Genomic DNA, 27,292 nt, shown 5'->3' with positions numbered 1-27,292 from the left:
GGTACGTCAGAGGATGGCACCTGTTGTCATCATATTAAGTGCAAGATGTTCTGCATCGTAAGTTGGTACACCGTGGTCTTTCGGCGGTGTTTAAGCCGGCCGTCTTGGCTTCTGTCACCATTGGCATTGAGTCTTTCGATGTAGGTAGGTCGTTGTGTGCCGGTGCCTTGGCCGAATTCCTTCATTGCTGCATTGTTAGCTCACCTGGTTTTTTATACCACATCTTTGGTTATCGGACCAGCGAATGACGTCATCTCCAAAGTATGGCTTATTCTCACTTGTCTTGGACGATCTTCTACTTCTAGCCTTCCACCGTGCATTTGGTGTCCACTGTACTTACTGTACAGTGCCTGGTAAAATTGATGTAATGGGTTTTTGACCGTCAACGCCATGAACCGTCATGAACCGTCATGAACCGTCAACGCCATGAACCGCTAACACTCAAAAGCCCATTTATCGCGCCTTATAAAGCAAAACGCAAACCGAAAGCCATGCCTCTCAAGCGAGGCGTGCTTCCGTGGTCACGTGATCCACAGGTGTAGCTCATTATACCCGCACGCGCGACACGCTTTGGCGGTCACGTGACCAGCCACTCTGGAGGCGGGGATCCCCGCCGATGACGTCACCGGCTGGAGCAAGGAGATTCCTCGCTCATGTATTTTGACGATTGCGTGTTTTATATCCAAGCAGAGATGCTTTCACGGCAAGATAACCACGTGACCGGAACCGGAAGCCACAACCGGAAAATTCAAAAAAATAAATTTTTTGAGCTCGTACATCGGATCTCGGCTCGTATCCCAAAGCAACAAACCGCCCGAGCGACGGCTCGTATCCCGAAAAACTCGTACGTTGGGGCACTCGTAAGCCGAGGTACCACTGTATATATATATATATATATATATATATATATATATATATATATATATATATATATATATATATATATATATATATATATATATATATTGATATATTGATATATTGATATATATATATTGATATATATATATATATATATATTGATATATTGATATATTGATATATTGATATATTGATATATTGATATATATACAGTCACGTGAAAAAGTAAGTACACCCCATGTAAAGTTTTGACTTTTTAAAACATATTTCAACATGCAGCTATTTGATCTTAATTTCAACAATATTGATAGATAAAGGTGATATAATGTAACAAATATCATGAAACATTTACATTTTGTAGTCCATTGTATAATTTAAATAAACATAAATGCAAATTTCACATGTGGAAAAAGTAAGTACACCCTTGGCTCTGATAGGTGGTATTGCCCCCTTTGGCAGAAAGTGCCTATAACATTCTATATATATATATAACAAGCATTCTATGTATATATATATATATATACATACACACACACACACACACACACACACACACACACACACACACACACACACACACACACACACACACACGACCCTGCTATTCGTGGGTTCCGCACATTTGTGGTTGAAAAATTGCAACCTGCTTTTCTATTCGCGGCCATGTGTCCCGCGAATTTACGGTTTTTTGTGGGCACAAAAATATTTTTTCCATGAGCCGCGAGCATAAAAAAATAAAACCCATCTTTCACCAGCCATGCACAAAGCAGCTGGACATACACAAAATAAATATTCCCCACTAGCTGCGTAACACGTCACCCCCTGCGAGTTGCTGTATGTAATGAAAACAATTCATCATATCTATCACATGACCTGCGTCGACATTCGCGGCCGTGTGCTTCGCGTTTCCATGGCTTTCGCAGCAGCAAATTTTAGCCCCACTATAAGCGAGCTTCGCGTAATATCCCACCAGCTGCATAAACAAGTCATCCCCCACAAGTTATAGAATGAAAACGCTTCATTAAATCTATTACTGTAATTAGCAGCTGCTCAATACAGCATCATCCGAGATATTATACAATGAAAACGTTTTGTGGGATGTCCCAACAGCTGCATAAACAAGCCTTCCTCCCCCCCCCCCCCCCACCCCTCTACAGCATCATCTGATAACACCCCCCACAAACAATGGGCAAAATACTCACCCCTCCCACAGCTACCCACAATGCCCGCATTCGTACATATACTGACTGTGTCCTGGGTTTCAATCATTCTTTTCCTCTCATTGCTTTGACCTGCGTTTTTGCCTCGCGCTCTGCTCATCGTTCAAGGGTCGCTCCCAAGCTCAAGACCAGTGCCGGAGATGCGTCGACTACCAAGAGGCCGAAAAAAGTGATGACCCTGAACAACTTGGAGCTGCTCGACCGGCTTTCAAAAGGAGAGAGTGCAGCCTCTGTTGGCAGGCATTATGGCATCAACGAATCCACCATTCGCTACATACGGAAGAACGAGAAGGCGATTCGTGAAAGTGTTGCAGCGAGCGCTGCATCAAGTACGAAGGTGATCACCCATGTTTGGGATGTCCACATATAAAGGATGGAGAAGGCTCTTGGCATATGGATTGAGGATAACATGCAGAAGAGTATGCCTTTGAATGGACCTCTCATTCGCGCAAACGCAAAAGGGGTCTTTACGCTGAAACCCATGATGCTATATACCGTTTTCTGAACCCGCTCATCGAGGAGGATATGGAGGCCATTGCAAAGGTTTTCAAGGAGGAGGAGGGGGGGGGGGGGGGGGCAGCAATGAGGAAGAAGTGCCGAGGTCCAATTTCACAGTCCAGTTCCTGGGCGAAGTGCTGCAGGACATGCTTTGACACGATATTGAACAAGTCCTCAACCAATTCTCAGATATGCATTTACCGAGCTAATTCAAACCTGGCACACAGATAAGGAATGATGGGTTGCATATGTACGTCATTTTTTTTTCGAGATCAGATCCAAGATGGCCAACTGGTGGCCATTTTGTTACTTAAACGTTTCCCCAACCATTTCTTGTGCATGCATGGTCCGATTTTGTTCAACCATGGCACAAGCACAGCACATAACGCCATATACGTGCACCTCACTTTATTTTGCAGTCTGATCAAAGATAGCCGACTGGTAGACTGGCGGCCATTTTAGTTGTACAAAACCCGATATTGACTACGTCCTCAACCATTTCTTTGACATGCACTTACCGATCTTGTTCAAACATAGCATACAGAAAATGAATGATGGGTTGCATATGTACGTCATTTTATTTCGAGATCAGATCCAAGACGGCCGACTGGCGGCCATTTTCTTACTTAAACGTGTCCCCAAACATTTCTCGACATGCATGGACCGATTTTGTTCAAACTTTGCACAAAGACAATACATGAGTGTATACATATGCAGAAGATTTTGTTTTCTAATCCGATCAAAGATGGCCGACTGACGGCCTTTGACTCAGTACAGCAAAATTACTAAAACCATGGTGGCTATGGCATTTTATATCTTTTACTTCTTGTTGTTATTATTGTTGTTGTTGTTCTTATTATTATTTGGGATACAATCCTTCTTGGATGGATACCGATGTTTTTGTTCAGATTTTCTTTTATTCCATTTGATTTTCGTGGGTCTTTGTGGGTTTATTCCCTTTTAAATTCATTTTCTCGGCAATCGTTAGTCCGATTAATGAAATTTTCACTGGCGTGTGCATCGGTTAATGTGGAATTTTTAATGGTAATTATGACATCACAGGTCACGTGGTATGGGCGCCATCTTGGAAAAATGGAAAACTTTTGGACCCCTATATCTCAGAAACCGCTATAAGGAAAAAATGGAAACATGCCTCATTGTAAAGCACTCTGCATGGGAAATAAGTATTGTTAACCATGACGTCATTGGTGCCTTCATTATGACATAATTTGATAAGTACAACGCTACATCTAATCAGTTTGAAATTTATTGAGCATGTTCTACGCAACAATAGGAGAATGTAAATCTATGGCGTTATAGGTCACGTGGTTTGGCAGCCATATTGGACTGAATATTTTAAAGGAACTTATTCAGTACAGCTGACCCAGATTGATGCAAAACTTCATGCACATGATCGACTGGATTTGGGGAATATATGATGATCTACTATATAAGAGAGTGTCTGTCTGTGTCGCCATTTTTCTCAGAGATGGCTGAACGGATCTTCATCAAACTTTCAGAGGTTCACCAGTGAGTGCCTGGGAGTGTTTAGGCCCAAAAATTTTTTTTTTGGAAAAAAAAAAAGATTGTTTTTTTGGGGGTTAAAAAAAAACAACTCGATCGTGCCTAAGCTTTTTCAAATTAATGACAGTTATATACAAGTACACATGTGCATAAATAAATACAAAACAATCACCAGACATTTGAATACAAATAAATCAAACAATTCCAGAAGTGTACAAAGTTGGTAGTACGGCTTCTTCTTCCTGATTGGCATCACACTTAACTCAGAAACGTGATGAACGCCACATTCACCCCATTCACCCACCAGCATATATATGAACCCCCTCGCTCTCCTGCCTCCCCCTCTTCCCCCCCCTCCCCCCCCTTATCGCCCCCCTCCCCTTATCGCCCCCTTCCCCCCTCCCCTTCCCCCCCCCAATCCCCCCCTTGCTCTTCCCCTCGCCCAGCAACCCCCGGGACTCTCCAATAAATCATAGGTCACATGGTCGGCCAGGTATGATTTTTTTTGAAGTCTAAACCTTTAAAAATCAACTTCTACAGAACGGCTGGACAGATTGAGTGGAAATGTCACACAGATGTTCCTCAAACCATGCAAGGTGTTCACAAATAAATCATAGGTCACATGGTCTGGCAGCCATGTTGGATCAAAGGAAAATAAATAAAGAAATACGTATTTTTCTGAAACTGGTAAAGCTATTCCAGTCAAACTTTGCAAGTAGGATCTAGTCGTCTTGGGGAATATATGCTTGAAATTTCAATGTGATTGGGCACACTATCTGGCAGCCAAAAATTTTAACAACATTTTAAGCAGAAGAGGATTTCACCGGTCACGTGTCCAATCAAAGTGGGACAGATTGGATCTCAGTCATAACTGCCCGCAGTTATAAAGTGGCCCATCGTAGGTGGTCTGTCTAGTTATCATTATTATGATTATTACCCTCGCCAGAGGAGAGGGTATTGCATTTGAGTCCGTTTGGCTGTCTGTCTGTTCGTCCGCACGAATAGATATGATTTTCTCTGCAACCGTTGGTCCAATTGATAGGAAATTTTCACCATAGGTGCACCTCCTCCTGTATAATTTTTAAATGATAATTATGACGTCGTAGGTCATATGGAATGGGCACCCTCTTGGAAAAAACCGAAAAAAATTGAACGTCTGTATCTCCGAAAGCGCTTCATAGAAAAAATTGAAACGGCTCATTGTAAAGAACTCTCCATGGGCAATAAAATATGTTAATGATGAGGTCATAGGTGCCTCCATTATGACGTCTTAATTCGACATGTACAAAAGTTCGACATGTACATGTACAAAATCCGATCAAGATGAAATTTCTTCAGCACTATCTAGGGATAAATTGGTGGAGAAAAAAATGATGATGACGTCATCGGTCACGTGGTTCGGCTGCCATATTTGTTTTAACACAAAAGCCTTAAAAACACTCAAAACACGTCCTGGCGGAGGTCTGCAATCTCTGATTGCTCTTTCTTGTTATTATTTTAATACAAAGTCAAGGCTCGTGGAAAAGCTAAAACGCTGAACGGATCATGACGCAACATAACATAAGGTGCAGTGGAGTTGGCCTTGGCTGCCCATCGGCAGAGTTTGGAGAGGAAGGCAGGATGCCAGACTGTATCAAAAGTTGTGTTTGGAGAGAAGGCCCTGATCTCATGTCTGATATTGAGGGCCTCCATCCATGTTGGGAGGGTAGAAGCAGCATGTCCAAGATATAGTGACCCTGTCTGAATCCGAATTGGTGATCTGAGATGAGGATGTTGGAGAAAAGGAAGGATTTCATTTCAGCTACATTGATGGCAGATGATGGAATCCATCATCGCAGTTGATATTAAATCAAAATTATTTATTATGGATATTTAATAAAATACTGATTACAAAAACCATCGCAGTTGATATTAAATCAAAATTATTTATTATGGATATTTAAAAAAAATACAGATTACAAAAACCATCGCAGTTGATATTAAATCAAAATTATTTATTATGGATATTTAAAAAAATACAGATTACAAAAACCATCGCAGTTGATATTAAATCAAAATTACCTTTGGAAGATAAAATGTAACTTATTACATATTAGCTTATTTTGGAGGTTAAATATAATGGTTAATATATTTCAAAGGCTGCTGACATGACCCTCATTGAGATTAATGAAAAGCAAATTCAATTTTCAATATTTAAAAACTGTTGTTTGTGTCTGGGTAATGCCATTTTTGTAGGCGCATTGGTTGTGAGCTTGACAAAAAAGCCCAAGGCTTTCAAAATGTGAGATGAACTCTGGCAAACCGGGTGTTATTTCCAATCTCTATGATGTGGAGATGTCAGACCTCTGTTTGAGTAAATGGCACCACCAATGGGCGAGCATTGCACAACTGACAGTTGTTACTCATTCTGTAAATTTCCACCTGCTGGATGAAAGTATAACTGCAACGTACTGTTTGGCACTTTTCTTTGCTAAAGACATGCTTTTGTTCATGCTGAATCTATTTTTGAATGTATTTCTTATTTAAGGCCTTTGAAAGATTGTTTTTCTTGCTAGAGGGAGATCACCAAAAAGCTGGCTAACCCCAAACAGCCAACCAACCCTTTCTTGCAAATGGTGAAGTTTTTGCTGGAGAGGATAGCCCCTGTGCACATTGATGCTGAGGCCGTCAGGTATGTATTTTATTGATATTTGTATGTGAAACTGAAGGTTTTTTTATTATTTCTATATATAGCATGCTTCAAAGGAAAAACAATTTATGGATTTATTCTGGGAGTTTTTAGCCGCGTCGCAGACGCTGCTCATAGAGTGCCCTCTGCTGTTGTTGTTGTTCTTCTTCTTCTTGTTCTTCTTGTTCTTGCAGAGAAGACAAAACCTCAAAGCTCCACCCATTCTGGGAACCATAGCTCCACCCATTCTGGGAGAGCCTTCATATAAACAAATATCCACCATTTTATTAACTCGCATAGCTTTGAGGCCTGTTTTGTAGGCCCATGGTGTCTTCCTCCCTCACACAGTTTTATTTCAAATCAAATTCGATATATCATTTCATTTTTCACAGTCGCTAACATAGTTTTAGACTCGGTTGAAAAAAAACGGGAAGAAAATCCGATGAAAGTTGCCCTTTATAGAACGAAATGAATTCTCAAAGGCCTGTAACTTCAAGTCCATTGAGATATATTTTTTTACAATCACGGCATGGTCAGTCATACACCGCCCGAAATAACAGACGGGAAAATGCCGAGATATATTAAAAATCCGTCCATTTGATGACAATCGTCACGATGAAATATTTAATTTATACGTCGTCACAATAATGTGGAGAGAGGAGCATAGCTTCGTTCACGTGTCGCTACACACGAGAAATTGCCGAGATATATTTTTTTACAATCACGGCATGGTCAGTCATACACCGCCCGAAATAACAGACGGGAAAATGCCGAGATATATTAAAAATTCGTCCATTTGATGACGATCGTCATGATGAAATATTTAATTTATACGTCGTCACAATAATGTGGAGAGAGGAGCATAGCTTCGTTCACGTGTCGCTACACACGAGAAATTGCCGAGATATATATTTTTTCAATCACGGCATGGTCAGTCATACACCGCCCGAAATAACAGACGGGAAAATGCCGAGATATATTAAAAATTCGTCCATTTGATGACGATCGTCATGATGAAATATTTAATTTATACGTCGTCACAATAATGTGGAGAGAGGAGCATAGCTTCGTTCACGTGTCGCTACACACGAGAAATTGCCGAGATATATATTTTTTCAATCACGGCATGGTCAGTCATACACCACCTGAAATAACAGACGGGAAAATGCCGAGATATATTAAAAATTCGTCCATTTGATGACAATCGTCACGATGAAATATTTAATTTATACGTCGTCACAATAATGTGGAGAGAGGAGCATAGCTTCGTTCACGTGTCGCCACACACGGGAAATTGCCGAGATTTTTTTTTTTTTTAATCGCGGCATGGTCAGTCATACACCGCCTGAAATAACAGACGGGAAAATGCCGAGATATATTAAAAATTCGTCGCCACACACGGGAAATTGCCGAGATATATTTTCACTTTGCACAAAAATAACATCAAGTAATCGAATCAATAGGAATGTCCTGTGCCTATAACATCGACGTTATAGGCACAGCTGCATCTAGGCATTGTGTAACATCGACGCGGCTTTTGTTTTAATTAAAACTTTTTGTACTTGTTTTGTTGTTGAATACAAAGTGCTGTTGATGTTGTTTACGAAGTGGAAGAGTGAGTGTTTATAGACATGTTGTGTTTTGAAGGTGAAGATGTCAATTAAAATCTCTTTTTGTGTTTATCCAATAAAATACCAATTTCCAGAGAAATAATCTCTTCTTTTTTCTGCAAAGTTTTCATATGAATGATCGTTTAAGGCCATTTTGTTCCCCGCTAGAGCAGGGGTTAGCCTTGTGGGCCCCATGACAATCATGGTGCCCTGTTTGAGGCAATGTTTTTATGGCCGGATGCCCTTCCTGACGCCAACCCTTGGTCACGCTCTTACGATGCGCAGGGATACGGTGCACCTATTCTAAACCGGGGTACACACCGGGATCATTCATCCCAGCAAGCTGGTACTCAATTTGCCGACCTCGGAAGGATGACAGGCTGAGTCAACCCCCCTGGCGTTAATTCAGCGATCGACCGGGATTCGAACCCAGCATCCTAGGATCCCAAGCCGGCACCCTAACCGCTAAGCCAACACCAACACAACACTTTTCATATGGCATCCCTATTGAATCGCCATAAAGTTGTCCTTTTCAAACACTGAAACAAGGATGATTTTGCTATGAGACGAAGGGATCAAGATCAAATATAAGTATTTAGTGTGATAATCACATAAAGACCACTTAGTGGTGTGTGTGTGTGTGTGTGTGTGTGTGTGTGTGTGTGTGTGTGTGTGTGTGTGTGTGTGTGTGTGTGTGTGTGTCATCTAGCTTGATATAGAGCAGCAAGGCATCGTTTGCTTCCCATAACAGCCGAAGCTGCACAATCTGTGAGCAGTAATGTTCGCCTGCCACCTGAGCACGAGGAGGTGTAACACAGTGTTAAGCAGATTAGGTTGCACGGTCTCAAGTAAACAATTACATGGTGTATCTTCTGGTGAGCTCTAACAAGGCCGAAACCACGTGTAGCGACTCCGCAATCCTTTACTTGTGACATTAGACCCTCAATCTTTAAAATACACCTGAGTGTGTGCTGCTGAAGCTATCTGGGCAGGAAGCGAAGCGGTAAGCATGCGATCACAGCGTTTAATGCCATAATGCATTTAACAGGTCAGCAGGGCCTTGTTTGGTTTATATTTTATTTATTTATTTATATATATATATTGCTGCGGTTTTGAGATTGTACATATGACTTCAATAAATGCTAAAGGTTTGCCCCTCATAGTTAGTTCCACGAGTAACACGTAGGCCCACTTGTAGTATTAGTTATGTCATAGTATGTGTAAGTATAGGCCATTTCCCCTATTAATATCTGCGTTGTGTAAAGACATGAGATTAGGTCCCGTTCATTTTGCGTCCACCCTCCAATTCCACTTCGATGGGCGGAATCCATCCCGCGCCCCATTTGGCTGTCTCTAGTCGAGTTAACACGAGGCAGGGCCTCGAAAGCCAAAGGAGGGTTGAGATCGGCCGCAGCGGTAGGGGGACGGTAAGGGTCATCAACCAATAAGGGCTCAGGCGGCATGGCGTGAGAGGGCGTGGCAGAGAACGTCTGGTGAGTTCGGGAAGGTTCGCGGGGCGGGGCTATATAAGCCCACGCGAAAAGCCCTCGACAGGACTTACAAGCAGGACTTTTACAGCGAGCGCATATCGAGAGGACTGGACTTGAGGGGGCGAGCGCATTCTGAGCACTTGTTGGAGTGCATCGAAAAGGACTTGTGGAGAGAACTTCGTTGCCATAGCACTTTGAGGATTTGAGGACTCGCTCGCTTTGAGGCTTTGAACTGTAACTCGCCATATTACGTACGCGCACAAAGGGAAGAAGAAGAGGCGTTGGCGGTACAAGTACGCGGCCACAGCCAAACGCGCCGGTTGCGAATAGCGAATATTCCAGCCACGCGAGTAAACGCGGCTTATTGCCGCCAGTGATTAACCACCAACCGCACCAGAGCCCACCCCCTACCGTTCGCCCCGTAATAACCCTGTGCGTCCAAACGGCGCGCTACGAGCTCCTGCCTCTTCCTGGATCCATCTGCACGGGACGAGCCGGAGACCAGAGGGAGCTGCACGAGAGCCATCCCTGGACGCGCGGACCATCATCCTGCAGCTGCAATCCCTGTGTGAGTGTGAGTGAAACGGGCCCGTAGTCTTTTGGGTATTAAGTTAGACTCTATAAGGCTGCTCTGTGTCCCCTTTTTCTTGAATCATTGTGTATAGTGTAAATAAATCTGTTCTTCCTTCCCAATTCGATCGCCTTTGTGATTTCTCCATTGACTAAGCATGGTACGAATAAGAACCGCTTGAATCGGTGTCTAGTAAGTGATAACGGTGCGGATTGCGTGTACGCAACCGCTCGGCGTATCAACACACGTGGTTCGTGAGTGGCTTATCTCCTCGCTTCAAGGCAGCGCGAGTATTTAGGTAATAGCGAATTTGGTCCTAATACCCTATTTCGCGCTGTCCGGAAGGGACGTCATAGGTCCCGCCAGGCCCGTCAAAGACAAGGGGACTAATCCCCCCTTTGTGAGGGGAGAAGGCCGGCGGCGGATCCGCAACAATATATATACACGTATTTTTTATATATATATATATATATATATATATATATATACACACACACATACACATACACATACATATACATATACATATACATACAGTGAAATACGAGTTTTCCGAGATACGAGCCGTCGCTCGGTCGGTTTTTTGCTTTGTGATGCGAGCCGAGATCTGAGTTACGAGCTTACGCCACCCGCCACTAGGTGGCCCAACGAGCGTTCAGGTCACGTGGTTATCTTGCCGTGCAAGCATCTCTGCCGTATATCGCTGCTGCTTTGTTTTCGCATTTTGGTTATTTTGGAAAATTTCTTAGTTTTAACCATGGGTCCTAAGAAATTGAGTGCCAAGGGCAGTGCTGAGAAGAAGAAGAGGCTGATGTGCTTGGATATAAAACACGCAATCGTCGAAAAACATGAGCGAGGTGTGCGTGTTGTCGATTTGGCGAGGCAGTACGATCGTAGTACTTCTACGATATGTACGATTTTGAAGCAGAAGGAGTCGATAAAGGCTATAACGCCAGCCAAGGGCGTTACGATTATTTCAAAGCTCCGGACCTCTGTCCATGAAGAGATGGAGCAGTTGTTGTTTGTGTGGTTGATTGAAATGCCCATTTTGCACTGGCCTTTTTAAAGCCAATATCAAGACATCACGTGCAGCTCATTAAAATCATCCCGTACCCCTTGTCAAACCTTGCACTGACAGTCAAAATGGCTGTTCAACAGCTGTGCTATGAAGTGACCATTGAAGGTTCAAGTGACCATCCGTGACCGTTTTGTCTGACAGTGAGGACACTATTGTCCACAAATAAGTTCACACATTTACGACACGCAGTGTTATTGTTGATATTTAAAGGTTTCAAAGGTGGTAAGTTTCTTTTGCGTTTCAGTATATATATATATATATATATATATATATATATATATATATATATATATATATATATATATATATATATATATATATACGAAACAGAACTATACGCCAAACCAACAGACACTCACTCTTACCTTCTCCCTTCTTCATCTCATCCTAAACATACAATTGGAAACATACCATACAGTCAAGCACTCAGAGTAAGATGCATTTGCTCAACAAAAATGGCAGAAGAAACTTCTCTCTGCCAATTAGAAACACACTTCATTGCAAGAAACTATGACCCTCACTCTGTGAAAGAAGCAATAAACCGAGCAAAACGCATACCGAGAGCAGACCTTCTGACTTAGACCCCAACCTGCAACTAACCGTGTCCCACTGGTAACCACCTACTCTCCTACCTCATCCCAATTGCCAAGTATTCTGAATAAGGCCCTTCCTCTCCTCCATCAATCAGAAACACTCGGCACCACATTTCCTCAACCCCCACTAACATCATTTTGACGTGGTCGGACACTCAGGGACCTCTTGGTAAAAGCAAAGCACCCACAGCCCCACAACAAAGAAACTAGGATCCCTGGCTTCTATGAATGCACAGCAAACAAATGTATTATTCACAAGCATTTACTAGAAGGAAACAAATTTTGTAGTTCTAGCACTGGACAAAAATTCCCCATCACCTCCTATATGAACTGCAAATCTACATGGGTCATATACCTAATCACTTGCCAAAAGTGCACCAAACAATATGTTTGAAAAACTGAGAATACACTCTACACACGATTTAATAACACCCAGTCAGAAATCAATAACTTCCACACCAGTCAGGGCAAATCTCTACCTAACACGATACACTTTAATCAACCGGATCACTCTATAAATGACATCCAAATCTCTGCCATTGAATCAATCACAAATCGATCACACACCACGATTCTGAAACGTGAGTCCTTTTGGATACATAAACTTCGGACAAAAATCCCTCATGGCATAAATGTTGATGATTAAAGAATATTCCTACATCAACCCAATCAAATCATTAACCGTAACCCATTCATTCATTCATTCATTCATTCATTCTACCTTTATATGTCATTTATATAAATATATAAATAAATATATAAATATATTATATGAATATAAATGGTATATGAATATATGCTTGTGTGTTTATGTATGTATGTATGTCTATATTTGTATATGCACGTGCACCAACTGTAACGCAAACGGTAACTGTAAGCTGCGCTTCACTTCCGCTGAACTTGGGGACGGTGAGTGAGCTTTAGCGTGGCTCTTCCTTTTGTATGCATTTTCTACACATATCACACATCTTACACACATATCACGATACATACTTGTCTGATATACATGCCTGTTGTTTCTGTAGACTAAGAAGAAGACCGTTGTTGGTCGAAAGCTTGTCGAAAATTAAAGATCGACCGTCCTGAACCTACGTCCGCGTCTGATTTAATCTCCCGATTATTTATTTAATGCAAATGAGACGCCCTGCTCGTACTGTGGAGTTTCTACTATTTCTCACAGTTATTGTCCCCCGTTGCTCAGTGGAGCGAAAGGGGGACTATGGCTTTCCCCTCCGTCCGTGTGTCCGTCTGTCCGTCCGTCCGTCCGTGCGGGCGTGCGTGCATGCGTAAGCGAAGGACCGCATTCGAATTTGGTGTGTGGATGCAACCCACGTCAAAATCCAAGATGGCCGCCGCCATGTATGTCTGATGCCATGTATGTCTGAACCTTGAGATGAATATCTTGAAAAATAAGCGAAGTACCAACTTCTAATTTGGTGTGTGGGTGTATCTCGGCATAAGGACGAACGCTATTGAAAATTGGGTCGCCACGTCAAAATCCAAGATGGCCGCCACCATATATATGTCTGAAACTTGTGAGCGAAATATCTCGAAAAATAAGCGAAGTACCAACGTCTAATCTGGTGTGTGGGTGTATCTCGGCACAAGGAAGAACGCTGTTTAAAATCGGGTCACCACGTCAAAAGCCAAGATGGCCACCGCCATGTATGTCTGAAACTTGTGAGATGAATATCTTGAAAAATAAGCAAAGTACCAACTTCTAATTTGGTGTGTGGGTGTATCTCGGCATAAGGAAGAATGTTATTGAAAATTGGGTCGCCACGTCAAAATCCAAGATGGCCGCCACCATATATATGTCTGAACCTAGTGAGCAAAATATCTTGAAAAATAAGCAAAGTACCAACTTCTAATCTGGTGTGTGGGTGTATCTCGGCACAAGCAAGAACGCTGTTTAAAATTGGGTCGCCACGTCAAAATCCAAGATGGCCGCCGCCATGTATGTCTGATGCCATGTATGTCTGAACCTTGTAACCTGCATATCTTGAAAAATAAGCGAAGTACCAACTTCTAATCTGGTGTGTGGGTGTATCTAGGCATAAGGAAGAACGCTATTGAAAATTGGGTCGCCATGTCAAAATCCAAGATGGCCACCGCCATGTATGTCTGAACCTTGTGAGATGAATATCTTGACAAATAAGCGAAGTACCAACTTCTAATCTGGTGTTTGGGTGTATCTCGGCATAAGGACGAACGCTATTGAAAATTGGGTCGCCACGTCAAAATCCAAGATGGCCGCCACGATGTATGTCCGACACTTGTGAGATGAATATCTTGACAAATAAGCGAAGTACCAACTTCTAATTTGGTGTGTGGGTGTATCTCGCCATAAGGAAGAACGCTATTGAAAATTGGATCGCCCCTCAAAATCCAAGATGGCCGCCACCATATATATGTCTGACCCTTGCGAGCGGAATATCTTGAAAAATAAGCGAAGTACCAACTTCCTAATCTGGTGTGTGGGTGTATCTAGGCATAAGGAAGAACGCTATTGAAAATTGGGTCGCCATGTCAAAATCCAAGATGGCCGCCGCCATATATATGTCCGTCCGTCCGTGCGTGCGTGCGGATATGTGTGCGTGCGTAAGTGAAGGACCGAATTCTAATTTGGTGTGTGGGTGTATCTAGGCATATGGAAGAACCCTATTGAAAATTAGGTCGCCATGTCAAAATCCAAGATGGCCACCGCCATGTATGTCTGAACCTTGTGAACGGAATATCTTGAAAAATAAACGAACTACTAACTTCTACTCTGGTGTGTGGGTGTATCTACGCGTAAGGAAGAACGCTATTGAAAATTGGGTCGCCATGTCAAAATCCAAGATGGCCGCCTTGCGTCTTTCACTTTGTCAACTCACATCATTTCACCGAAGGGGGACCTCGGCGTAACGCTTGTTTATGTCTGAAAGAAAATCTTATTTCATTTTATTTTGAGCTTATCATGTGGTGAACAGAGTTAATAAATAAAAAACCTGGTTGTATGATCTCACCCTCAGCATTCTCATTTTATTGTGACATATGTACTTTATATTCAGATTGGCTTCTTGCAGAGGTTGTATTTTGTTTGAAAGTTGTATAATGCATTTTTTTATTTGCAAAAATATCTCGTGCAGTGCATTGATAAAACAAATAAACAAGTCAATTGATGGTACTGCGGATGATGAGGACGAGGGAGTGAGTTCCGACACCGCCATCAGAGCAGGACTGGAGCTCCTGAAGGTTAGGATTTAGCTCTCAATCTTAAATTTGAATCTGCAACACAGTCATCGGAATGAAATGTACTGGAGATAAAGACAACTGTGGTCTCAGTCTTTGGTGCACATATTTTGTCAGGTCCTTTCCTTCACCAACCCAGCGGTATTCCATTCGGCTGAAACCTTTGAGTCATTGCTTCATTGCTTGAAGATGGAAGACGAGAAAGTATCCGAAGCAGCGTTACAGATCTTCAGAAATACCGGACAGCGAATTGAAACAGACTTCCCCCAGATAAGATCGTGAGTTTTAATTTCATTCAAGAAGTTTGTGTCTTACACAAGGTATTTTTGTGCGTTCTAAAAAAAATGATACTTTCTTGGTTTAGTTGTTAACCACAACTTTGTATGCAAAAGGTTTTAATAACTGTCATTATTTTGTTATTTTTGAACCATCTGGTTTTGTCTACAACTCTCTTTGCACGGCTTTCCTGTTTGTTTGTTTTCTATTCCAGAGCCCTCATCCCTGTACTGCAGCAAAAGGCCAAGAAGGGAACACCACAGCAAGCCAAGCATGCTGTCCATTGCATCTACACTATATTTTCTAACAGGGATACCCAATTTGCACAGATCTTTGAGGTGGATATTGAATTGTGTAATTGCTGTGTCTTTTATAGTGCCTATTTTGTCAATAATGAGTGGATATTTTAGTGTTCGGACACTAATTGTTTAGGCAGATGAAGGCAATAACTTTTATCTGAACCACACATTCAATATCATTTCTACTTCCCTTTCGCAGCCTCTCAGCAAAAGTCTGGATGCCAACAACCCTGAGCAGCTTATTGCTCCGCTTGTTTCCATTGGCCACATGGCCATTCTTGCACCCGAGCAGTTTGCTGGCCCTATGAAGGCTATGGTGGCCAATTTCATAGTAAAAGACTTGCTTATGAATGACAGGGTGAGCTACCTTTTCCTTTCTTTGATAGGGGGTGCTTACCTGATTTTTTTGATTTTTTTAAAGTCAGAATTTACAACATCCCTCTCCCGTGCTCTTCATTTGATGTACGAGTACATAATACCAGAAGGTCCTGATTTTTCTCCTTTTGCTCTTGGAACGCCGTTCTTTTAAGAACATGATCTAACGTTTGCAGGTTACTTTTGATAAATTTCTATTTACTACCCAAAGAATGCAGGAAGAGCATCAGAAATGTGTAAAATATGCTTCAGTCAAGGTAAAAGAATGTGAGAGCTTGCTTTAAAAATCAAAAATGGCCAATCAATGAAACATAACCAATGGCTTTCATGAAACTTTCAAGCTTTTGTTTGTAAGAGTGCTCAATTCAAACCCCCATTTTCTCCAAAGATCATCAGTTACAAACAAAAAGTATTCACACCATAGCAGAGTATGTGATTACAGTATATGGAAATGCCAATGCATCAAGTGGTAGATTTGATGACAGCCGTATCTCCTGAGTGAAAGATTGAATTAAGCTGAAAGTCTGAAATATTGGCTGAGATGTGGCTTATATGGATTTGAGGAGATTTAAATTGTATCTTTGGAAATAGAAAAAGAATAAGAAGTGGGGGAAAAAAATAACTTGACCTCTGTGCAGTGAGAATTAGCTAAATCATAGCGTATTTGCTTTTTGAGCTTTTAAGAATTTGAGGCTCATTCTAGCTGCAACACAAACTGGCACGCTCAACCAGTTTAACAAGCAAGTGCCTGTTATGGGACCTATATTGCACATAGCATATATATATATATTGCACAGAGTAAACCTATTATGGGAATATATATATATATACACACATGTATATTAAATGAAAGAAGCACACTGACCCATGATGTGACATAACATTGACGTCATGCACAAACTAGGATGATGTCCGTGCGACACTCGCGTCTTTGCAGACTGAGATTTATGCCTTTATGTGCATGACGTCAGTGTCGTGTCACATGTTGGATGAGGGTACTCCTTTTATTTAATTTATTATCCATGACTGCAAACCTCTTAACTGGTTATCAGCAGGGCAGAGATATTGTGTTTGTGTGGCAGACAACACTTGTTGCTAACAGGTCGTGCAGTGCAGCATGTGCTGTGATGGTACTCAATCTGTGCCCAGCGGCCTCATCAAGTTATGGGGATCGTTTTGAGGACACACATGCATATATGTGCACATGCTCGCACACACACACACACACACACACGCACCTCATGTACGATCTGATGATTCCATCGAGCGTGAACATATAAAACAAAGCATTGCGTCCGGACATTATACACAGGAACTAAAAGGAAAAGACAGCATTGATGATTGTTATCAGTACCCAGCAAATTTGGCCGAAACAATGCAGAAATCAAGAAAATGACCAAATACCAGGACCTCAAAAATGAGGTCAAGAGATCTTGGAAGTTGAAGAGCATCGAAATTGTACCAGTGATAAATTAGTCAACAGGAATGATAAAGAAGAACCTCACTGAGATTTTTAAAACCATCCCCGGGAATATTACCACAAATGAACTACAACTGGAGGCAATCCGGGGTTCGGTGACGATCCTGAAAAGAGCTCTTGGAACAAAACTCTGAAAAAGCTGAACAGCTTGGTCCATGAACCGTGATCCCTTACCGAAGAGGAAGTGGAATACTTTGGGTCCTGGGAGGACTCCATTCCACCTCCTGAAACCTGCAAATGGAGATAACCAATGACTCGCACGCACACACACACACACACACACACACACACACACACACACACACACACACACACACACACACACGTACATCGAGACCTGGGAGACCTCTGTTCGACCTGTTGTTGTGGAGGTCACGCCTGTTGTTTTTGGTGTCATGTTCCAGTGTATCAGCGTAGGTTGTAACAGGACATCCTCTTGAGCGGTGACAATGAGAAGGTTCCCAGAAGAATACCATCTTGGCCATCTATCGATGACTTCTCCAGTAGTGTCCACTGAACCTGAGGCATTTCTGAAGTAGTGACTCTGATACTCTAGGGATCTTTCTATACAAGATGATCTAGGTTCAGTATTGTCAGAGAGTGCGCTAGTACTCTCCATGTAGGGATGGCACGGGAAAAAATGCTGGTCCCATTTGCTACATACAAAACTGAAGTTTGAGTATCTTCTCTAAAACGTCGTTTAGGCTATGGCTGAGAATCTACCTGCTCTGTTCAACTGATTGTCTAGGCAGGGATCACTTTTCAGTACTCCAGACCATGGCAAAAGGGGGGGGGGGGGGGGGGAAGGAAAAAAACGAAATCAGTCAAACCCGGGAATTCATCTTGTTGTTCATAATTATAATAATCATCATCATCATAAAATCTTCTTTAGCTGGCATATTTTCGAGCTGCTTTTATCAATGACAACGATTCTGGTACCATCCGACAGAGCTTTACTTTATGCAATATTCTTTGGTATCGTAATTTTAATAGCTTGAAAGGATTCCACGAAAAGTACAGAAAACTCCATTCTTTTCTAAAATAATAGGAAGGGACCCGATGTGTGGGCTGGACTTCGACTGCCAATCAGCCCAGTTGGGGCCAGGCCACTCGACGCATTTGCCTCAGTGTCATTGTATCATGTGTGATAATGTGACATAAAATATCAGCAGAAATATCATGCCTCGAGAAATCCCTTGTTTTTATGCCTCACCGACAAAGTTGCCAGAGGCATTATGTTTTCAGGTTATCCGTCTGGCTGTCTGTCCATATGTCTGTCCATGATAGGTTTTTGTTACTGCAATAACTTGAGAAAGGCTGAAGGGATCTTAGTGAAACTTGATGCAGGTATGTATAATGAGGTAGAAATGAACAGATTACATTGTGGGTCATGAGGTCAAAGGTCAGAGGTCACATTGAGTAAAATTTATGCAGCCACACCAACTTATGAACAAGTGATAGGATTTTGAACAAATTTGGTTTAAGTATATGTGATGCAAAGATGAACTGATTGGATTATGGCATCAACAGATCAAAGGTCAGAGGTCATGTCAGGTAAAAATGTGCTAACTTGGGAACAGCTTAAGGGATTTAAATCAAACTTAGTACAAGTATTATAATTATTTAATAATGTGGGTGGAGGCATATCGGTCGATGTCGTGACATTGAAGAGTGTCGTTCTAGTTCAGTGTTATATTTATGAAAATAAAATAATAGCGAGGTACCAGTGCTCCACTGATCGTACGTGAATGTACGTGATCAAGAATCCTCCCTCTCCAGTCACGGTGTCAAGGTAGAAGCGAAGCACGTGATCAAGAACCTTCTCGAATCATGGTTTCTCGGCAGCAGATTCGCTACGTCAGCGCATCATGTAGGCATTTGGCATTGTATAGAACAGCCTGAACTTGATGAACAGCCTGAATAGATATTTTAATATAAAGACCCTAGTTTCCCTATCTATGTCTATGCCCTATGGCAACTGGGGTTGGGGCTTTGGGGGAGGGAGGTGGAAGCATGGGGGGGGGGGGGGGGGGGAATTATGTTTTGCCCCAGGTGCCAGACACGCTCAGTACGCCACTGGTGAGCACATCTATAAAGTTTGTACTACAACATTTGTAACTCAGGAGTAGAACATATATATATATATATATATATATATATATATATATATATATATATATATATTTACACACACACACACACACACACACAAATAAAAGTAAAGAAGTAATGGGGTAGAGAGAGAGGAATGAGGAAGGAGTGAGGGGAGAAGGATATAGGAGTGAGGGTTGGAGAGTTGTGAGGGGAGAGAGGAGTTAGGGGTGGGGAAAGGAGAGAGGATGGGGATGGGGGAGGGGGAGAGAGGAGAGTGAGGTTTTTAGTCATTGTGTAATACTCTTCATGCAACATCTAACTCAAGATGTCCAAATGCCATACACATCTATTCCCGTGAGTTTCCCACGGGCACGCCACATGTCTAATAAATAAAATTCATTGGATGTCTGTTTGTCTGTTCGCGTTTTTTGCAAAGACCTCTGGGCCAACAACCACCAAATTTGGCACATAGACTAAGTCCAAGCTGGGGATTGTCCTAAGGGTATTTTCATCCACCACCTTAGCCTTTAAAGACAACCCTAATACACCTTTTTACATGCTTGAAAGATTATATTACATGCTTTAGAGAAGACTTTTTACATGCTTGAGAAAGGACTTTTTACATGCTTGAGAGAAGACCTTTTACATGCTTGGTAGATTAGACCCATTAAGACCCCAAAGACTCATAACACCATTAAGACCCTTGAAGACCCTGAGCACACTCAAGACACTTTAAAACCCCGAATACCCCAAAGGCCCTTTGACCCCAATACTCTTTAAGACCTCAAAGACGCTTAACACCCTGTAGACCCTTAAGACCTCAAACACCCTTTAGACCTGGAAGGCCTTTAAGACCCCTTTACCCACCAGCATTGCCTCAACTCATCATTTTATATAAACCCAATATCCAGCATTGCCTGAAATCACCATTTTAAATAAACCCTTCTGCCCCCCTCCTCAACTGCTCTCTCTCTTCCCCCCCCCCTCAGTCCCCCACTCCCCCCTCCACCCACCCCGCACCTGCATCCCAGAGCAATGCCGGCTAGCCCTGCTAGTTGCCAATAAGACTGTAGAGCACTCACCAAGTAGCTTAAGCACTTAAGCAGGCACTCCAACAAAACAGTCGATAAGGAACAGCTGGCTTGGCAAGTGAATGGCGATTCGTACTTATGAAGATCAGGCATTCAATGATGAGTGCTTGAAGTTCACTCATCCCGTCGTTGCTCTTAATCATTGTCATCCTCTCAATTATTTTGCCTTCATAACTCACACAGAGTACCATTAGTACCCAGGCTTTTCCACAGAAAGATTTCCCCACAGAGTACACAGGCTCGTCTGCGGAGGCCTTCACATCAATCCTGCTGGTTAATTCATTGTGAGGGGGAAAATAAAATAGTTTGATGAACAATAATTAGAAGCAGATTGTTTCTCTCATGTTTTCCAAGATTGAGGAAATTAAGTAAAGGCACAAACACTCGCATTTATAAGCATTGCGATGAATACAGGAATACAGCGATTCATAGGTATGAGGATCAGCTATATTACCATTCATAGGTATCATCAGCTATATTACCATTCGTAGATATGAAGCTTTATTGTACAGAAACCAACCTGTTCTGAAGCAAGATATACATGTGTTGAGCTGACAAAATGGTGGAATTAAGACCCAAAGCTGAGCGACCTAAAAGCAGGCTGACCAAAAGTAAGCCTATTAACGTAAATGATCTTCAAAAACACACCCAATTTTCTTTCGTGCAATCCCTTGGAGGTCGAGAAATATGCATGCAAAGTTTGAGGCTGCTAGGTTTCATGGTTTTTGAGTTATGGAGGAGATGGACACACACTGCCTTTTGTTATTATAGATTATATTGATTTGTGGGACCATTGCTTGTAGCATGTTGCTTGACATTTAGCATTATTTTGAGCGACCTAAAAGCAGGCTGACCAAAAGTAAGCCTATTAACGTAAATGATCTTCAAAAACACACCCAATTTTCTTTCGTGCAATCCCCTGGAGGTCGAGAAATATGCATGCAAAGTTTGGGGCTGCTAGGTTTCATGGTTTTTGAGTTATGGAGGAGATGGACACACACTGCCTTTTGTTATTATAGATTATATTGATTTGTGGGACCATTGCTTGTAGCATGTTGCTTGACATTTAGCATTATTTTGTGCATTTGGGTAGGTACCTTTCTTTAAAAATTGAAATACTTCCATATTGCAGTTTCCTGGGAAAAAGACTATCAAACTCTGGACGCCTGATGATGAGGTTTCTTATGAAACAAAAGCAAAGGTTAGTGCATACAAACGCCAAATATCTTCCATGACATTGAGAACCAAACATCGAATGGACCATGTTGACTTTGCTGTTTGTTTTTCCTCTTTTAAATTTGTCTTTATCTTGTTGATTAGATCCAGGCCATAAAGCTCATGGTCCGGTGGCTCTTGGGCATGCGGAACAACCAGAGCAAATCTGGAACTTCAACACTGCGGCTGTTATGTGCCCTCATCCATAGCGATGGAGACCTGACTGAACAGGGCAAGATCAGGTGATGTTCATAAATACTCTCAATGTTTTCTATCATTTGGATTAGTAATGGCCTGTGCAAGGCCATGTCAAAAGGAAAGGTGTAATGACCAGTGAACAAAGTCTAGTAAGCAGACCTTTAAGTTGAATGGTGACAAAATGGTCTCATTTTCAGTCAAACATGGAATTTCTTTGAGCAGATTATTTCTCAAAAACTCATCAATAAAATTATTTATCGATCAGTTGCTTTGCTGAATAGCTGAGAAATATGTTTGGATTCATGTAGGTCTTGACACGCTTTACATAGATTGCATTTTGTTAGTGCAGGCTTGGACTCGGTGCTTGCTTGTCAATGCAGAATGAATGCATTTCAATAATCCTGATGTATTATCGTACCACAACCACCTAATGTGTTAATTTTTATTTTGTTACACACTACCACCTGCAGCAAATCAGACATGTCACGCTTAAGGCTGGCAGCGGGTTGTGCGATGCTGAAACTTTCACAAGAGCCTTGTTACCATGAGATCATCACTTTGGAGCAATACCAGCTGTGTGCCCTTGTTATAAACGTGAGTAGTGCCGGGATATATTTTCAAAACGAAGTTAACATGTTTCACCAGCAATCTGCCTCTTGTTTGTACATTTCACAAAGAGAGGACACTTGATGCCCATCATGCCCAGTGAATGTACAATTGTTGATTGAGTACTGCAGGCATTGCAAGTGATGTCAGGAGTTCAGGGGCCGAATTTACGAAAGGCGTTCAAGAGAAGCGTGTAGAATCGCTAATCGTGCGATGATCGCCCCGTTCAAAGTTAGTTGCCAATCGCTGAAGAGTGATTATCTAATGGGTGATCAAAACGTAATCACAGGCGTTTAAATAACAAATCTACTTTTACATGTTGGTGAGAGCATGTTTAAGAGTGTGGTTAAGGCCTTGAAGCAAGCATTTGCATGGCTTAGAATGGGTAGTTTACATGGCACATTTGTTTGAATTACCTCGAGGAGTTTGCCGACGTGCATTGAGAACCTTCGAGGATAGATGCAATGAAGAAGTATGACAATATCAAACTTGTCTGGAGTTAGACTCTTAAAGGAATAATTTAGTTGGCTGCTGAAGCTAGTATAAACAAGCATTCTGAGCATTGCGCTGCAATCCATGTCCCCTACCGGCAGTCTGTCGTCCGGAAAACTGTTGGGGAAATTACCAAGGGTTATTTACCCACAGGTTCTGAATCGTTCCCAATCGCTAATTACCTCAGGACGGGCTCACCTGTGAATCGCACTCGGGACTTCGATTTATACACCTCGCAGACAGGTCAGCAGAAGCACGAGAAAATAAGTTATTGATAAAGAACCTTTCGAGTCGCTAAATATCAGTAATTTATTATATTTTCCGGTTCACGATCAATGATCGATGTGTATATATATGTTGCTCGGCTTGGCTCCACCCCTCCCGAAAGCGCGCGCTGTGTCGCGCTTTTGACGTTCGCGAGACGAGGCTGAGGGCACACGGTGTGGCTTGAGGAGAACTCTAGAATAAACAAAGTGCCATAACTTTGTCAAAAATGATCGAAACGTCATGAAGTTCGAACTTGATCTGTAACTTATCATGAGGAAACCATGTACCAAGTTTGAAATCATTAGCATTAAGAGTTTAGAAAAAAAGTCCGGAAAACTGTTCTTTGCGTGATGGACGGACGGACGGACGGACGGACGGACGGACTGACGGACGGAGTGATGGCGTGCAAACCTATCGTCCCCTCCGGTGTACACCGGTAGGGGACTAACAAGCATTCTGAGTTTGCGCTGCAATACATGTCCCCGACCGGCAGTCTGTCGTCCGGAAAACTGTTGGGGAAATTACCAAAGTTCAAAGTGCCATAACTTTGTCAAAAATGATCGAAACGTCGTGAAGTTCGAACTCGATCTGTAACTTATCATGAGGAAACCATGTACCAAGTTTGAAATCATTAGCATTAAGAGTTTACAAAAAAAAAGTCCGGAAAACTGTTCTTTGCGTGACGGACTGACTGACAGACGGAGCGACGGAGTGCAAACCTATTGTCCCCTCCGGTGTACACCGGTAGGGGACTAATAAGATGACCTGGATCAACCTACAATGAGGCACAATGCATTGATTCCCCTCCAACAATTGTCTGTGGTGCTGTGATGATTCTATGCAGGTGCATCATTTCAATTGGATGTTGGAGATATGCGCGGTGTTTCACAGGCTAATCGGCTGTGTTTATCTCCCTTCGTAAATTGCTACTTAGGTGTGCGATTAGCTGTGTGCGTCCAACAATGTTTTTGTCAGCATTCAAGGGTTAGGCTTTCGTAAATTTGACCCCAGGTGTTTATTTATCGTGGCTCTTTGTAAATGGTTAACATTCCATATTTTGAGAAAACACCTAACTTATATTGATCTGTTCCACAAGGAAATAGGCTTAGCTTGGCAAACATTCTATTTGTGCTTATCTACTCTGTCAAATTAACCCTGCCTTTTGTTTGTCAGTGTCCATGCATTGCTGAGTCTTCAATCCCCATGGCCTGTCCTCCACTTTGCACAGGATGAATGTTTTCAGGTGCGGCAAATTTTCGCACAGAAGCTGCATAAGGCTTTGACCAAGCTGCGACTGCCGCTTGAGTATATGGCTGTGTTTGCACTCACCGCCAAAGATCCAGTGAAGGAACGGCGAGCCCATGCGCGACAGTGCCTCGTCAAGAATGTGACGCTTCGCCGAGAGTACTTGAAGCAGCACTCGACAGTTGGGGGTATGCATGCTGTGAATCTGGAAATGGACATGTTTGATAGTTAATTGGGAGGAAGTTTCAAAGACAAATGTTTGGGAAAGTTAAACAGAAGGAAATGATTGACAACGTTTGCGAATTTTGTTCATGGTTTGTTGTTGTTCTTCTGTGTTTCCTACAAACAGACAAGTTGATCTCTTTGTTACCCGAGTATGTGGTTCCATATGCTATCCACCTGCTGGCTCATGACCCAGACTACACAAAACTGCAGGACGTGGATCAGATCAAAGACATCAAGGAGTAAGTTTACACCTCCTCACATTGACAAGTGTCTTTTATCAATTTTGTGCTATTTACTAGTATCTTGCTAACAAAAAGAAACATTTTAAAGTATAAAGCATTGCCTGAACTGCAGTGAAATGTGAAGAATATGCCTTATGCTAATGCTAATGTCCTATGTGGTAACTTTTTATTTTCAGGAAAGATGTGACTTCAAAAGGCACATTTAATTGTATTACGACAGTATTTGTAATCATTTTCAGATTGATAATGTAATTGCCAGTTTGGATTCATGTAATGATTGGCTTTTATTCTAAGCAATTTAGGCAAAAACATCAAATGGAGTCACCATTTACAGCATGTGAATTATCCTGCCTCCCCCCAGGCCCTCTCCCTCCAAAAACATCTCCCGATGTCCCTGCTCTCAAATGTTGTGTTTGTGTGCTTCCTCCCCTTCTCTCCCCATCTTGTCGTCCGCTCCCCTTTTTATATACTTTGTTTGCTTGTTTGTTTGATTTGTTTGTTTGATAAATGTTAGCTCTTTCAGGAGCCTCGACTCTGTATACAAAAAAAAAAAAAGCATATCATTCACCACCTTACACAGAAAAGGACTTCCTTACTAAGTTGACCTTTTGAGATTGCTCCACCTTGAGAAACCATTGCAGCTTCTATCTTGCCTTCCAACAATATTTTGATTTAATCAAGTCATGTTTTATTTATTCTTACCTAAAATAATGTAATACAAAAATGTGAAATTCATGGCAAGCCAAATTGGTCAGTGTTAGAATGTTTGTTTCTGAGTTGTTATTAAAAGGTATAATTAGATATAATTTGATGCCTCTTATGTTAGAGTTCACCATCCTTTAGAAGGCACTTCAAATTGGCTGTTTTTCTGTCCTGTGGGATCCTTTGTTATAGCAAACCTTTGTGCCACCATTCCTGGGTATGTTCAATTTCCTTGTAGAGGTTGGGTAGATGGCTTCAAGGAATCTTCCTTGAGTTTCATCCCTTCTTATGAGTCTATATTGTGAGGTCCAATCAGATAAAGATATCAAATCTTTCTAATCAGATATCAAATATAATCAGAAAAAGTGATTCTAATCAGATAAATATCTTTTCTGCCCCTGCTAATTCACCCCAGATACACTTTTTCGAAATTCCAACTTCTTTCCTGGAAGTCCTTGCAGTGTCCATATGTTTTATACCTCTCCCACCTCCCCCCAAGCCCTCTCCCTCCTACAGTTCTCTCGATGTCCCTGCTCTCAAATGTTGTGTTTGTGTCCTTCCCCCTCTCTCCCCATCTTCTCAACCACTCCTCTTATTTTGTGTTTTATGTGTCGGTTTGACGTTTTGTGTGATGAATGTTAGCTCTTTCACGAGCCTCGATCTTGTATACAAAAAAAAAAAAGAAAAAAAAAAGTGGTTTAGCCACAAACATTTATTTTATGCCACAAAAGTGCAAAAGTCGTTTGGACAGCAAAAAGGAAATAGAACGGCACTCAGTAGAGCGCGCGTACCTCCGCCAGGATGAACAGTTTACGTTTTGTATCCTACTGCTAGAGCGGATCTGTATCCAGACCTGTACCAAAACCTAATCGGCTTGTTCTTGTCACCTAACCAACTCATCCACCTAGTTTTGTCATAGGTTGTCCACAACTTTTTGAAATATCGTGCTATATTTTGGCAACATCTCTCAATGGTAAAAAAAACGCTTAAATAAATTAAAGAATTCTCATATCCAGATCCAGATTTCGATCTTCACCAAAATCGAATTGATTCATCCTTGTGACACACCCAACCTGTCCATTAAGTTTCCTCCAAGTCAGTCCATAACATTTTGAGATATTGTGTTATATACACAAAG

At 41.9% G+C, this 27,292-nt stretch overlaps 1 protein-coding gene across 2 annotated transcripts in view; it reads left to right on the top strand.

Moving 5' to 3' along the window:
- LOC137425471 (sister chromatid cohesion protein PDS5 homolog B) overlaps positions 1-27,292 on the top strand; it is a 258,555-nt gene that overhangs the window by 205,741 nt on the left and 25,522 nt on the right. For both annotated transcript variants that reach the window (XM_078776694.1, XM_078776693.1), the window contains exons 17-26: positions 6,659-6,774; positions 15,245-15,350; positions 15,465-15,625; positions 15,838-15,961; positions 16,122-16,280; positions 22,095-22,163; positions 22,283-22,419; positions 22,846-22,969; positions 24,969-25,173; positions 25,335-25,449. In XM_078776694.1, coding sequence (XP_078632820.1) covers positions 6,659-6,774; positions 15,245-15,350; positions 15,465-15,625; positions 15,838-15,961; positions 16,122-16,280; positions 22,095-22,163; positions 22,283-22,419; positions 22,846-22,969; positions 24,969-25,173; positions 25,335-25,449 — 1,316 coding nt within the window. The remainder of the gene's footprint in view (positions 1-6,658; positions 6,775-15,244; positions 15,351-15,464; positions 15,626-15,837; positions 15,962-16,121; positions 16,281-22,094; positions 22,164-22,282; positions 22,420-22,845; positions 22,970-24,968; positions 25,174-25,334; positions 25,450-27,292) is intronic.

Source organism: Myxine glutinosa, chromosome 4, assembly GCF_964187855.1.
Source record: "Myxine glutinosa chromosome 4, kmMyxGlut1.1, whole genome shotgun sequence".
Lineage (NCBI taxonomy): Eukaryota > Metazoa > Chordata > Myxini > Myxiniformes > Myxinidae > Myxine > Myxine glutinosa.
The sequence above is the reverse complement of the archived record's forward strand: the minus strand, read 5'-3'. Positions and strand labels throughout refer to the sequence as shown.